This window comes from Zonotrichia albicollis, chromosome 4 (assembly GCF_047830755.1).
Source record: "Zonotrichia albicollis isolate bZonAlb1 chromosome 4, bZonAlb1.hap1, whole genome shotgun sequence".
Taxonomy (NCBI): domain Eukaryota; kingdom Metazoa; phylum Chordata; class Aves; order Passeriformes; family Passerellidae; genus Zonotrichia; species Zonotrichia albicollis.
In genome coordinates, this window is record NC_133822.1 from 32,977,034 (window position 1) to 32,991,319 (window position 14,286).

At 43.3% G+C, this 14,286-nt stretch overlaps 1 protein-coding gene across 14 annotated transcripts in view; it reads right to left on the minus strand.

The window, feature by feature from the left end:
* RBFOX2 (RNA binding fox-1 homolog 2) overlaps positions 1–14,286 on the minus strand; it is a 170,484-nt gene that overhangs the window by 109,110 nt on the left and 47,088 nt on the right. The window contains exon 1 of one of the 14 annotated variants that reach the window (XM_074539332.1): positions 4,414–4,708. The exons of the other annotated variants lie outside the window; for them this stretch is intronic. Coding sequence (XP_074395433.1) covers positions 4,414–4,428 — 15 coding nt within the window. The 5' untranslated portion in view covers positions 4,429–4,708. Of the gene's footprint in view, positions 1–4,413; positions 4,709–14,286 lie in introns of those variants that run through there. 14 annotated transcript variants of the gene reach the window in all.

Consider the following 14,286-nt stretch of genomic DNA (forward strand, 5'->3'; position numbering starts at 1 on the left):
CTTCTGGATTCAAGCTGCTACGTATGCATGCCACAGCATGGCACCACGGGGACTTGCAGGCTGGGGAATCAGCTTACAGGCTACTAGCTCGAGGATTTTTGCGTGAGCTCCATTTTATGATTTTCCAGGGCTTTTCTGCTCCAGAGCAAGAATCCAAAAATCAGTGTTTGTATTAACACAAAATGTCTTTTAACATACTCACAGAAATTCACCCAGCCCTGAACTCTAACATTCATTCAGGAAAACCTTTCTACATCCTCACAGCCGCAGTCTCCCAGAGGCAACTCCATCTCCATCTCTCTCAGCAGTGCCCATGCCATGTGCACACCTTTCACATGCAGCACCCGCGCTCTCCCTCCTGTCAGAGCTCTGGGTGATGCTCATGTTCATTAGCCATGCCTACCAAACAGGTTTCAGCCAAAGACCTAGAGGCACAGCCAGACTTCCCCAGCAAGAGCTGCCCCAGGCTTCGTACCAGAAGAGAGCAGGGAGGCAGTTTTCCCTGGATAGCCACTTGTTTTGCTGCTATCAAACGCATGCCATTATGTCCATACTGGCAGTAGCTACCTCTCATGAAAAAAGACCAAACAAATAATAGAAAGACCTGGCGTGAGGAAGAGCTCGTTGCTAAGACCCAAGTTTGGCAGCAGAGTAGGGTTTCCAATCCCTTGGTGGTAAAGCTGATGAGCTCGGAGCCTAGAGGGAAAAATTATTCCAGTGAATGCAAAGAGAGATTATAAGTGACAAAAAGGCAAGTAAAAGACAGGTCAGGAAGAAAACCAACAAAAAAATTCAAAATGAGCTTGGCAAGCTTACTAGCACTATTCCTGCTATATGGTAATTAGTGGGTCTAGGTAGGATCTTCACTTTCATAGGGCTCTAGAGAAAGAAATAATTTCTCATTGCAAGAGGCAGCCAGCCCTCTGACAAACACTCAGCATGTACTCTGTACACGGCTGCGAGAAATGAGGAAATTATCCATATCCACTATAAACAGAGCAATGAATCCGGTTTTCCTACCAGAAGCCTAGCAACAGCGTGGACCTCTCTTACCTTGGTCCCTCCTGCCTTTGATAGTTTCAGCTGTCTTTGAGCACAGGAGAAGGATGATTGATAAATTGCTTCATAGGGCTGCTGCCCCTTCCTTTCAACCTTTCTTGTAACAACAGACCTCCAACAAGGCAACATTCATACATGTAACTCTCAGAACACATCACGCTCTTTAGAAAATACTTGGAATGAAATGACTCTAGATTATATCTCATGACTCACAGTACACAAAGATTCATCTGCTCATAAATGAAAAAACTCGGTCTTTCTTATCCAGTAAAGGGTTTAATGCTTTTCCCACCTTCAAACCACTCTGCTCCTGGCTGTCACCAGCACAACACCTGCCCCCATGTTGTCACTCCTGATCGCCCTCAGCACAAAGACCCTCTTGCCTTCACAGCCCAAATTACCCACATCCCATTTAGAGAACTTATGACTAGGAGCTCTCTTCAGCAATTCAAGAGCCCAGATAGCTGCACACAAATGGGGATGAGTATGAGAAGAGACAAAACTAGACTTAGGTGGTCCCCCACAAACAAAACACTTGCCTGCAAAAACAGAACTCCTATATGCACCTCTTATACATAAGGCAAATACCCACCTTGAGTTGCAACACTCACAATACACTCAAACAGTTTGCAACATCAGAGACACTATCACACCATCTCTGCCTCAGAAAGACTTTATACAGCTGCATCCTACACAATGAAAGTGGTAAGATAAATAGTCTCTCTTGATATTTAATGGCACACATAGTCTGCTCCCTTCACTGCGCTCACAATGCCAAGCATTAGGTCATCACAACAGATATTTTAAGTTTTCTACTCCCCAGCTCTCCACAGCCCACAATCTCCTGCAGTCTACAAGGCTCTCAAATATTTAAGAGTATCCTGCAACAAGTTTCACCTGAGGGAATACAGTTCAGCAAGCAGGAATGTCAGACTGAACCAAGGCTACACCACCACTTCATTCCAGAGACAGCATTATAATCAGGGACTGTGATGTTGCAGGTAGCCTGTATGTCTAGGTTCAGTATCCACGCCACAGCTGCAGAGGAAGGTGCATTCTCCTTTTTATTTTACTGTTTGTCAAACCTGACAGCACTCAATATTGCACAATCACTTCAAAGAAGATAATTCTGTAACATGCACCCCTGGGGGATGGGGGGCTGGGGGAGAAACATTATGGTTGCTGTGGGAATCTTAATTCCGGATTTCAGGACTTGCATATTTAAAACCTCAAATTTAACATTGCATTAATGTAGCTTCATGCATTGAATTAAGGAATGACTCAGTACAAATCTCCATGCATCTACTGAAGTCCTGACATCCCAAGGACAAGAGGCACAGAATAGAAAAAAAGATAGCCCAGGCAACAAGAAGAGAATGAGAGGCAGAAAGGAACCTGTGAGCAGGGAAGCAAGAAACTGGCACAGCCGAGGCACAACAAACCCCACACCAAACCAGATCTGTCAGTTGAGGCTCCTTGTTCTTACAGCTAAAGGTTATGTAGCTTGCCAGGATAAAAGGAGCTTAAAGCAGAAACATAAATGGGCACAGAGGAAAAGGTCCCTGAAAGGTCCAAGGAGGAGATTGCCCAAAAGAAATAGTGTAACCTGTACAGAGAAGGGAAAGACCATATCTAGATAGCAAAAATTCAGTAATTTTTTTAATTATCATGGCAGAGTGCCCAGATGATGACTTTAAAATCCCTTCAGCTATTCAAGCATTTAATACTTATTTTCTCCACTTCTCTGAAGTTTAACTGCAATGCAAACACAGCGGTAGTGCTGCCTGAAGTTCAGGGTGCAGGCAGAAGCAGCAGCCAATGGGGTTCATGCACTGGCAAGCAACCCAAAACTCAACCCTCTTTTAAGAATCCAGGTCAGTGCTTCATGTTTTGGGCCAAAGCTGGTCTTCAGGCAGGCTAACACCTATATTTTATACTAGAGTGCTCACACTCCTCTCAGCACAGGAGGTGAGACAGCAGGGCAGCTCTCCTCTGCTCCCACACTCATCCTCCCCATTTCAGCAGAGTAAGGAACATCTCCATTGTTCATTCCTTATCTAAGATCAGCAGCAGCATTGGCTGAATTACTACTCCTCTCACCCCACCCACCAAACCAAGCACAAATCTTAGCTGAGCCATGGGTGCTGCCCAGTCTTTCTCCCTAAAAACCAGCACCCCAAGCCAGGGTCCCACACACCAGGCTGTGACAAGGGGCTGAGTGCAGAAGGTGGACGTGCCTGCCAGCAGGGCCTGCTGGATGAAACCAGGCAAGTGTGCATACCCCTGTGAAGAATCAGGTTACCCTGCAACAAAGATAGTGTGTGTATGTGCAAAGGAGGGAAGTCAAATCCTTCTGCCTGGGTTCCAAGGCTTGCTTTGTTGGTAAAATAAACCAGTGTTTGTTCCTGGGAGTGATGGGGAGCCGGACTCAAAGCAGCCAGAGGCAGAGAGAACCCTCTCATTCTGAGTTACAAACTCAGAAAAGGGTTTAAAAAAAAAACAACAAACAAAACAAATCAAACCAAAAACTTGGGACCCAACTATTCTTTACCTCACATATCTGGGTAATGAAACCCAAGGGCAAACTGCTGATCTCAGGGTGCCCAGGAGCAGACAAAACTATACGTTGATGATTGAGCAGTCTAAAAGCTGACTGCTCCAGTGGAAATTCCAGTCCTTGCTCAAAGGCTGAAAAGATATATATGCCTTTGTATAAGCTATTATTTTGCTTGCTGGATCTATATAACACTTTACATATGTTTTTTTCCTGACATTTTCCATACTCCACCAGAAACTTGAGTAACTGTGCCACTTCTGGAAAAACAAGCTTGCATCCAGCTTTTCTCGAAAGAGCTTCTCCCCCATCCTCAAAGTCCCAAACTGCAGAACTATCTAACCCCTTCCTGCTCCTCTCCCAAACTTCTGAGACTTACAGATCCCTTTCAGCAGCACTCCTTCACTACCTGGGATGTCTCTCAGTAACACCAAAAATCCCATAAAGCAGAGGCACATGGGAACAGCTTTATGCATAAAAAAAATTATATATACACACACATCTTTCAGTTGGCAGAGAGTGAGCAGCATTATACCAAAAATTTTGTCTCCAAGGCACCTGCCCAAAACTGTTCTCTCCAGAGGCACTTATAACCACAGGAGAAGACTGCTTGATACCCAGTTAATAGTACTTGCTCAAAATATTATTTTTTTTCAAAGGGAAAACTAGCCCACAGTGAGTAGAGGCTGCACAGAGCTAAACCCAACAGTGAAGGCCGCTCACGTTAGTGCAGAGTCCTTCAGCTTTCCATTCCTTATATGTGCAAAGTGTGCAAGCCCTCACACACGCTTCCTACTCACCCAGAGGTACATCATGTTAGCCTGGGTCCTTCAAACCCAGCAGTGAGATGATCCGGCAACACAAGAGGCACTTCAGTAAGACTGACGAGACCGAGGTTGGTCGAGGGTGTTTTTTTTGTTTTTTTCTTAAAGAAAAAAAATCCGAACGGCTCAGTTTGAGGCTTAGAAAGCGTCTCGCCTCCTCCACCCCCCTCTTCCAGCTCCGGCTGCTCTGCGCTCTTCTCTCGCACTTAATCTCTCCCTGGGAGTTCCCAGCCCCGTGTGTCTGTACTGGCGTGCACAGCACACACTCTGCATTCGCCTCCAGGGAATTTCTCTCTGTCATTCTGCTTCTAAAAACACAATCTCAGCCTCACAAGATTCTTGCAATAGGCAGGGATGGGTGGGGTTAGTAATAAATGCAGCCCGGCTCCCAGTGCTGGAGAGCGCTTACTTTAGAAAAGGGAACTGTAGCCGTGAATGAAGCAGAGAAAAACCTTGTCCTCCAAGGTCACTGGGGGTGAGGACCCATTCCCCCCACTCAATAACTGCTCCTCCGGAAATCATCCGTAGATGCAGGAGCCACGCAGGGTACCATAGGCAGGTTCTGCACATCTTCATCTACCCCCTCAGTCAATACCCCAAATTCGGTCACAATTCAGTAGCTGTATTTAATCATTAACCACTGACAGGCATCAAGGGGCATAACTACAGGGATCCTGAAGCTAAGGAGAAAAGCCGTGTGTGCCAGCCTGGAGCTCCCTCAGGAAGAGCAACCACTGCCGGCATGAGCTGGGGAAGAGAAGCGACAGATAAAGGGGTTAATCTGCTTTCGCAGGTGGCTCCACATGAGTGTTTTACAGACTCGGATAGTGCTAGAGGGAAAGCAGCAGCTGGCTCCGGTTCCTCAGAGTGTATCGGGTTCCCACTTGCCTGGAGGCAGCTTCCCCCCAAGTCTGACTGGGGCAAGTGCCCTCACAGCCCCGTGCTCCCAGCCTGCTCCAATTTCAGGACTGCAGAGCTCTGCTGGTGGGGCGGCAGCCCCGGGAGAGGCGCGCTGAGCGAAAGACACTCGTCCCAGTTCCCTCGACAAGCACCAGCAAGCCCTTCCCCGCACGAGCAAATCCCCGTCCCATCCCCCGTGCGCGATGCCACAGGATGAGTGTCACCTCGCATCTCATTAATCAGTTAAACCGCTCTTCCAAACTAGGAAAACGGGTTTCTCCCCCCTTCCCTTCCCGCCTCAAAATGAAGAATTGACTTCCCTTGCCGGGCTTCAAATGCTAAGTTAAATATGGCCTCATCTCAAATGGGGAAAAATAAAGTAAAAAAAAAAAAAAAAAAAAAAGAAGTGTTTTCATTGAGATACTGGTCTCCTTGGAAATGAGTTTTGAAGAAATATTTTTATCTCAGCTAAAGATATAGAAATGGTGCTATTTCACATATCACCTCTGCTTCCTCTACTTACAGATTACTTAAATGCAATCCAGGGGGCTTGGAGCAAAGCACGCATCGGGCTCCACACAAGGCCCTGTTGACATGGGGTGACAAATGGATGGGGCCCTGTCACAGCCAGCCCAGACACCTGAGATGTGCTCCACACTCCCCAGGCCCCCCTCACCTTCAGCAAGCCACAGACACACCCCAGGTCACGCGTGTCCCAGGAACAGACCTGAGCACATGGGATGGCAATGGGCTCAAAGGAAATAAATACATAACTGTCAGTGCAGTCTCACATAGACACCTGGAGAAAAGGCTGATTCCCATTACCAGGAAGCAGTCAATAGGGATCTGCTGGTTAAAGACAAGCAAGACATTTATTTCCAGCCCAGAAAATCCAAGCCCTGCTGCTCAGGGAAAGGAGCAGGAGCTCCTCCAGAAAGCTGGGACTGCACAGGGTTGTTCCATTATGGCATTGCTCAGGTCTCCCATCTGCTCTCACCGTTTGGCACAATGGGTCAGGTTGAGAGGGTGAAAAACAATGTTCCTAAAAAGCACTTACTGCACTAAAGCCTATGCCCCACAGTCTCCAAAGAGTGAAGCATGCGATCCACAAATCTGTTCTCAAAGGCTCTGAGAGAAGCAAAACAGCAGCAATGCTGACATTTGCATCACGATTAGACACTTCTGTTAACATCTCTGAAGCAGGGTCACACCAGCAGCAGCAACTAGTTCAGCCAGCCTGCAGACTGAAGCAGACATTTCTGCACCAGATAACCTTGATGGCATTTTCAAGGTTTTCTTCTGCTCCAGAATCACAATTCAAAAATGATCTTATGGTCATTTAAATGAAAGCCGAGATTCCTTGTGGGTAGGGGAAAAAGTGAGAAGACACATGGACCAGGTAAACAAACCCAAATAAATCCTAGCTCATATAAAAGACTTGAAAAGGATGAGTCTTAAAACTAAGCTGAAGATTTATTAAAAACACCCCTAATTAAAAACATAGGAAAAGAAACAAAAAGGAAAAAAAAAAATTCTTCCCCAAGCTCTCATCCTATAGGCCACCTTCTGGGAAAGAAAACAAAAACTCAGAATAAGCCTACTCGTTAATTTCAATAACTGAGGCTTGATACAAATCATCCCAGCAATTCCACATTGTGCAGGTCACATTCAACCTCCAAATCAAAACAAGACCCATGAACCCTCCTTGAACCATCTAAATAGTACCTCAAAATTTATTTGCCACCGTAGCTACAAGGCCACCACCTCGCCATGGAAGGCGCACAGAAAGATTACCGAGAGCAGCAGAGCTCTGGTGATGTAATGCCTTTGTCCTGGAGCGGGAACCCTGTTTGATGAGCTGCAAGAGCAGGTTTCTCTACACCCAGTGTTCTCAAGCAGTGAGAGGAGTACCCAGCAGGTGAGGAAATGAGGCTGTGGGAGGACTCGAGAGGCACCACCACCCTGCTTCAAGAGAGCTGCTGCTGCCCAGAGGTTCAAACCAACACGACAAACATGAAGCACATGCCCACGACTATCCACAACTGCAGAACTGGTAGCAGTGTCATTTTAGCCTCAGATTACAAGCAAGAAAAAGATTTGGCTTGGCTGATACAATTGGGGGGGGGGCAAGGAACAACTAGATGAGTATTTAGGTCTTCATTATGCTTTTTTTCAGATTTTTCAACGACATTAGCTGGTATATTAAGAGTATCCATACAAGACATTTCTTTCTGAAAAATTTCTTCTAAAAGAACACAAAATATTCTCTACGGAGCAAGAGGACAACAGTACATCAATGCATCTTATTCCAGAAAAACAAAGACAGACATGACTAAGGCAGGCTTCTGATACAGGCAGCTAGGATCCCCTGCAAATGTTTTGCCATAATCCTAACAACAGTAGTTTACAGGATAAGTGTCGGGGAGCTTGTAAAGTCTGCTGTGTGTGGAAATACACATTATCTCCTAGGGATGTTTCATGTCTCAAGCAGGACTAAAAGTAGAAAGGAAAAGATTTTAAAATTAATATATACCAAGCTATGAGAAAAATGTTCAGAGAACTGTAGCTTAGTGAAACGTTGGTCCCTCTCCTGTGATGGGAGGCTGTTGTGTAAATCAAAGTGAAAGGGGAAGAAAGCAGTCTGCAAAGACTTTAATGTTTGTTAGAGAAGTAAGGAAGATCTTAGCAAGTAACAAAAGGGGAAAGAGAAAAAAGGGAGCAAGTAGCCACCTATTTAATATTGTATAAAGAAATCTGGAAAAATGAGAGAGACTGGGAAAAATGAAAAAAAAAATCTACCTGTTTCTGTACCAGTATCAAAAGCTTTAATTACATACAAGAATTATTGTGACTACTCAGTTATGTGCATAAACTCAACCCAAGTATACTGCTGACATATAAGTTTCAAATAAGACAAATGCTTAAAAATAATTTACAGAAAGTTTTAGCCTATTTAGGAAAGATCTGAGTGGGCAAGCAGGGAATGGGCACGGCACCGTTTCAAACAGTTGTTATCTGTTTCTAGCTGACTGTGTCTCAGAGGCGTATGATTTCAAATGCTCGTGGATTAACATTCTAGGAGATAAAGCTCAAGAAATGGTAGGAGCTGGTGTGTCTGCTACACGCCACTGAAATCATATTAGATAGCACACAGGATGAGTGGCTAGATGAGCACCTCTTCATAACACAGGGAAAATCCCATCTGATCATCTGGAATTTCTAATGCGACAACAGTTGCAGGAGGTATAGGGGGGCTGGTGTCAAAGAACACCCTCCAGATAGGTAAATTAGAGAAAACAATTTCTTAGTTCAAGAAGTGTTACATTGAAAATGAGTAAGTCCATATTAGATTCCATCTTGACAGAAAAGAGCAATCAATTGTAAAAATATAAATTAGCAGTTGCTCAGTTAAAATGATTGTGACAATTGCATCTGGATACATGCAAGGAGAAGAGAGACCAAAGCAATGCACCTACATACATACTCAGCACTTGAGTGGGACCAGAGGTACAGTGGCACATTTTTCCTAGACAGACAGATTGCTTATTGGGCTTCCCTGTCACATCCCCGCACTTGAACACTTGTATATATTCTAGCAAGTGAAAAAAAGCAAAGCTGAGAGAAGAAAATAGAAAGGAAATTAGAAAGGGAAAAAATAAAATTTACAAGGGAATCCTAGCGACAGGAGGTAAAATCCATAGTCAGAGCTGGAAGACGATAATGTGTTTTTAAAGCTTCTCAAGAATAGAAACCCCAGCAACTGCATTGATCTGCTACTATGGGGAAAAGGTAGAAACATTCCCAATACCGAAGGAAGAGCCAAAGCATTCAATACGTATTTCTGTTCTATATTTGGAGAAAAGTCAGCTGTTGCAGTCTGTGATAACAAAATGCCTTCCATTCCAACAGTAACTAAGGAAGATGTTCCAACAGCTACCCAACAAACAGCTCTGTGCTCTCTTATCTAGCTCAAGCTTGCAAACAAAAGGGATGCAACCAGATAACAAGTGGGTTTTAACTGTACTACAGCTGTGGACATATTTAAATGTGGACACTCTGCAGTCTGCTTTGAACTGCATCACCTGTACTTTGCGCTCTAATAAGCCCTAACTACAAGCACTAACATCAAACCTGCCATAAGGCCAAAAGCACCACTGTGATGCAATGGCAACACCAAATGCAGGTGTTCCTTGCAGCCCATTATTATTAAAGCCTTGCTGCTGCTCACTGAGTTTGGCCAGCCCCCATCATACCAGAAGACTGCATCAGGAAAGCAGCACTACTGCTGAAGGCATGAGATTGCAGAAGGCTGAACAGGGAAATTTAATTTCAAACTGAAGGAAAGCAGCTCCTCACAGCCAAAAGCCATACTGTCCACATTTTATGCAGAAGCCAGATTCAGACCGAGGATGAAGACTCAATCGTTGTCCTACCACAGCAAACATTTCAAGAACCATCTACAAAAGGTCTGACTGGAGACTGGAACAGCAACATGCTCTACAGCACCCAGAGGGACATTTCTCCAATTCAGTGGCTGCTTTCCATGGCTTATCTGACTCCAGCAGAAGATCCCAGGGAGAGAACAGGGGAATCAGACCTCTGCTAGTCGTGGGTTTGGGCATGCCTTATGTCTTGGGGGGTTTTATTTGGTTGGATTGGTTGATTTTTATTTGGGGTTTGTTTTGGTTTGTTGAAAGAAGATTAGAGATGGGGCTGGAAGCTATCTGGGGAGAGGCACAGAAGGCAGCCTTGGGCACACATGCAGCTCCTATGGAGATAAGAGCATCTTCTTTGAGGTCGGTTTGCTCCTTTGGGTGCCGCTGGAGACTACCCTGGCGGCAGAGTACTGCTCCCTTGTGAGACTGCCTCTGCTCAGGATGCTGGATTATCTGTGATTATCACAATTTCTGAGCCACAAGGTAGATTTCCTCTCAGCATCCAAAAGGACTACAGGAAGCCTCACTCTGCATTATCCTGTTTATGAAAGGAAGCAAGAATACAAAGTGCATACAATAAATCATCCAGAAAAATACCACAATTCCTCTCAGATGTTTTGCCAAGCAAATAAGCCAAACATTGGCATATTACAAGAGAAAACCCAACATTTTGTTATAGAGCAACCCATTTCATTACTGAAAACTGGATTCCCTGTTTTCTCTTCTGCATGTATGGTACAAAAGGAGGCTTCAGAAAAGAGACTACTTATTTAAAGCAGCCTATCAAGGGCTAGTTCATCCTCCACAAAAAGCAGAAAGCCTGAAACAATAAAACACCCTAACATGCAAACAAACCCAACAATTTTTAAGGACTGTCCTGCTACTGACTTATCACAGCAGTTAAATTTGAGTCCTTAAATAAACTTCAGGAGATCTCAATTCATAGGCTTATCATTCAAGTACATAAGGTTAAAAAAAAAAGAAATGGATACCAAGAAAAGCTTTTTGGAGTTTGTTTGGGATTTTCCTCTCCTCACAACTATGCTCAAGAGCACTATTCAGGAAGGCACTGCCAATTCTTCAAGAGAAAAAAGCTTAGTAACTAGGAAAGGTACTTCACTGAAAACATGTTCCCAAAAATACACTTTTAAATTAAAACCAAGAACACCCACATGAACAAAACTAAATTGTGAAGCCAGAGAATTCAAAGTTAAACACTGAAGAACATGCAAGCATTTAGATGTAAGGAATTCTCACAGCTCCAGTTTGGGCATTCATTTGCAGAAACAGAATGACTATGCAGCCACTCCCAGGATATAGCAAACATGAGTTGGGCAGCCAAGTGGGAATTTCCATGAATTATACCTGTCAGCCTTACTGTGGTGGATCAGGAGTGAAGTCTGCAATCCTCCAATACCTTCTGAGGAGAATCTAGCAAGCTGAACATCTACAGAAGAAAAAGCTTCTCGGCAGCTGTGTTGCCACCCTAGGCCTGATTTTCAGGCTGTTTCTTCTGCATTCTAACACAAGGATCTGGTCTGAAGTCCACACTGAACTGGCACAGAGCAAATATACTTAGGTACTTGTAAGAGGGTAACAGAGTAAGCTCCAACTCTGGTATTTAAACATAACTTTTTTAAAGTTTGGTTAGCAAATAACTGCCTTAATACCTTCATAAAGGGAAAAAAGTTGATCTCCCTTCAGTTTTTCCATGGAGTAGCAGAAAGCTATTACACAGCATCAAATTCCAACAAAAGTCTATTTTTAGTGTCAAATCAGGAGTACAATATCCAACTGAACTGATAAAAGGCAGAAAGATTCTCTGTGCCCTAGACTTGTCAGTGCTAAGCAGGGTGTTTCTTTGGCTGTGGATTCTGAAGAGAAAGTCATAAACAAAAAAAAAAAAAAAATAGCTCAGCTCCCACATCAACAACTCATCTCTTCATAGTCCACAGAGTAAGTTATACCAAAGGATGAACTGATGGCATCCAATTCAAGGTGTGAGGCTTCAGGTAGCAAGTAGGAAACTGCTTCCAAAACCTTATCAATCAAGCTGCAGCATCATTGCCCTTTTTTTTTTTTTGTCTCTGTTTACCATGTCAAGTGGCTGCACTGCATCAGCGATTCATCAGCACAGCAACATGGCAGAAATTAAGAAAGGGTATGAAGATGAAAGTATTGCAACAGAAGGTAAAGGGGAAGACAGGGCATAGCTCTCTTGCCGGGACCACAGGGGCATTTACTAATATGCTGAAACTTTGGTTTAGGTCTGTTGATAATAAAGGGGAATACAGATGGAGAGTAATACCATCCTGCAGAAACGGACTCCTCCTGGCTTGTTTGTGCAAAGGAAGGTTAACAATGTTAGTGAGTTATTCAGGAAGTAATGGATACCTTCTTGCCCTGAGTAAATTCCTTTTCAATAACTGTAGTATTTTCCTAGGCAATACGACTATATCAAGGTATAATGGCTACTATATTTATCTACAGAGGCCCTGTACTGCTGGGATCTAATTTACTATGGCTTAGAAAGCAGTTTACAAATCCTGGAATAGTAAAGTTGCTAGAGAGAGGAATAAAATTCTATCCTTTATTGCTTGGGTTGAAAACTGGGTTTTAATGTCCCTTTTTAAGGGTATAAAATGCATTCTCTTCAACTTAGAGACTCAAAGGCTAATAAATCCTTAAAGTAAATTGTAAATACACCTATGAGAGGGAAGAAATCAGCTAACAAATACAACATTCTGCCCATTTTTTAATCCTTATCGTCACAGATGCCTTATTTCTTCTTTAACATTCTTTATTTCTTTCTATAACATTCTTTCATTTGACCCTTTGAGAAGAAGAATAATCCATGACTTTCCCTAGCAGCCTTATGTACCTAATGAAGACAAAATAGCTGAATGTCTGAAATAAGGCTTCAGCGTGGGAAAAGGCACAAGGATATAATCAGCAAAGAAGAAAGGAATGACTGCAGCTAATGAAGAGCTAACACCAATAAACACTGAATGACATCTCCTGAAAAACAACAAAACCCAATTGCTAAAAGACTTTGGTGGAACACAGCACCAACCTGTGATAAGTATGGGTGGGTGGGAAGAGACCAAACACACGTGTTAAGGACTGCAGATACTTCCATTACATAACCAGAGTAAGAAAACCCAGGCAAAATCGCCATTAGCAGAACTAAAAGCAAAATATTTCAGCAAGGGTATTGGCAGTTGTCAAGCCACATAAAGGAACAGCAGACTGCTCAAATGTAAAAGGCATTATTAAAGCATAAGAAAAGAGGTATAAATAGATATAAAACAGAGAAAGATTTCAAGATGACAGAAAAGCTACCGGAAAATTTTAGTTAGAGAATATAATATCCCCAACTTCAATTCACAATGATCAGCAAAGGTCAGTTGTCAGAAATGCAATTCTTTTTCTGATCTCATTCTGAGCAAAGCACTCTTTAACCATACCTGTGCCACCACTATCTAGCTGGATTACTCTCACGGCTGCAGCAAACAGTTCCCTCCATCTGACTGGTCCCTAGGGGAACTATGGGCACAAGACTATTTAGAAAAGCATGTGTGTGTAAAGACTAACTGCACTACTGGTCTCCCACTTTATAAACAAGAGAGAATCTATACTTCAAAGTCTTTTCAGTGTATATACTTCATATGGGACTTCCAAGAGGCATTCAGATAAATACCAACCTATGATTTAACGGATCTCACATGCACTGAGTACTGAAAACACCTGCACTTTGTCACATGGGATGTCCCAACAAACTGGCATATGTGTCAATGATTGTACTTGAATCAGGAGGATTTTGGCTTTCGTAGGAGCAGACTGGCTATAGATCTGATATTCAGCATCACTGCAGTCTGTGAGGTCACATACTGTGACCTTCAAACACCTCACGTTAAGGTTCATCCACCTTCCCTTCTTTCTCTGACAGGCAACCATGACAAAAGGCAAACCTAAAAGCCCCACACCCAAAGAAAAAGTACTGTGAATTCCATTCTGTGGCATTTTCTGATCAAATCCTGGCAAAATCAGACTCTTGCATTAGGTATTAATTGCGACCTCCTTATTCTTCCAATCCCTTTCTAATAAAGACAGACTGAATGAGTAGCAACTCACTTGGTTTAGATGAAATGAATGGTTTGAAGTAACTATGGCTAGTCAACACATGCATTTATTGTGTCCTAGTTTCTGTGCAATATAGTCTTATTTTATCTGAATCCAGATTTAAGCTCTGAAGTGTAAACGTGCCATCTGATAAGTATTGTAACTGCTAGAGAAACTACTCACTTGGATAACAAAGCAACAATACATTAAATTGTTCCCTGTTCCCAAATTTCCAGAAAGCAACAGTGACCAGAACAATCTTTTTTCATCCTTGTGCGACCTGAAGAATGCAGTTTCCCTTTCAGATAAAGGCCTTTCTATAGTTATCTAATGGTAATGTCACTACAAACTGGATTAGAGACACCCAGAAACCTCGAAATTCGTACACAGA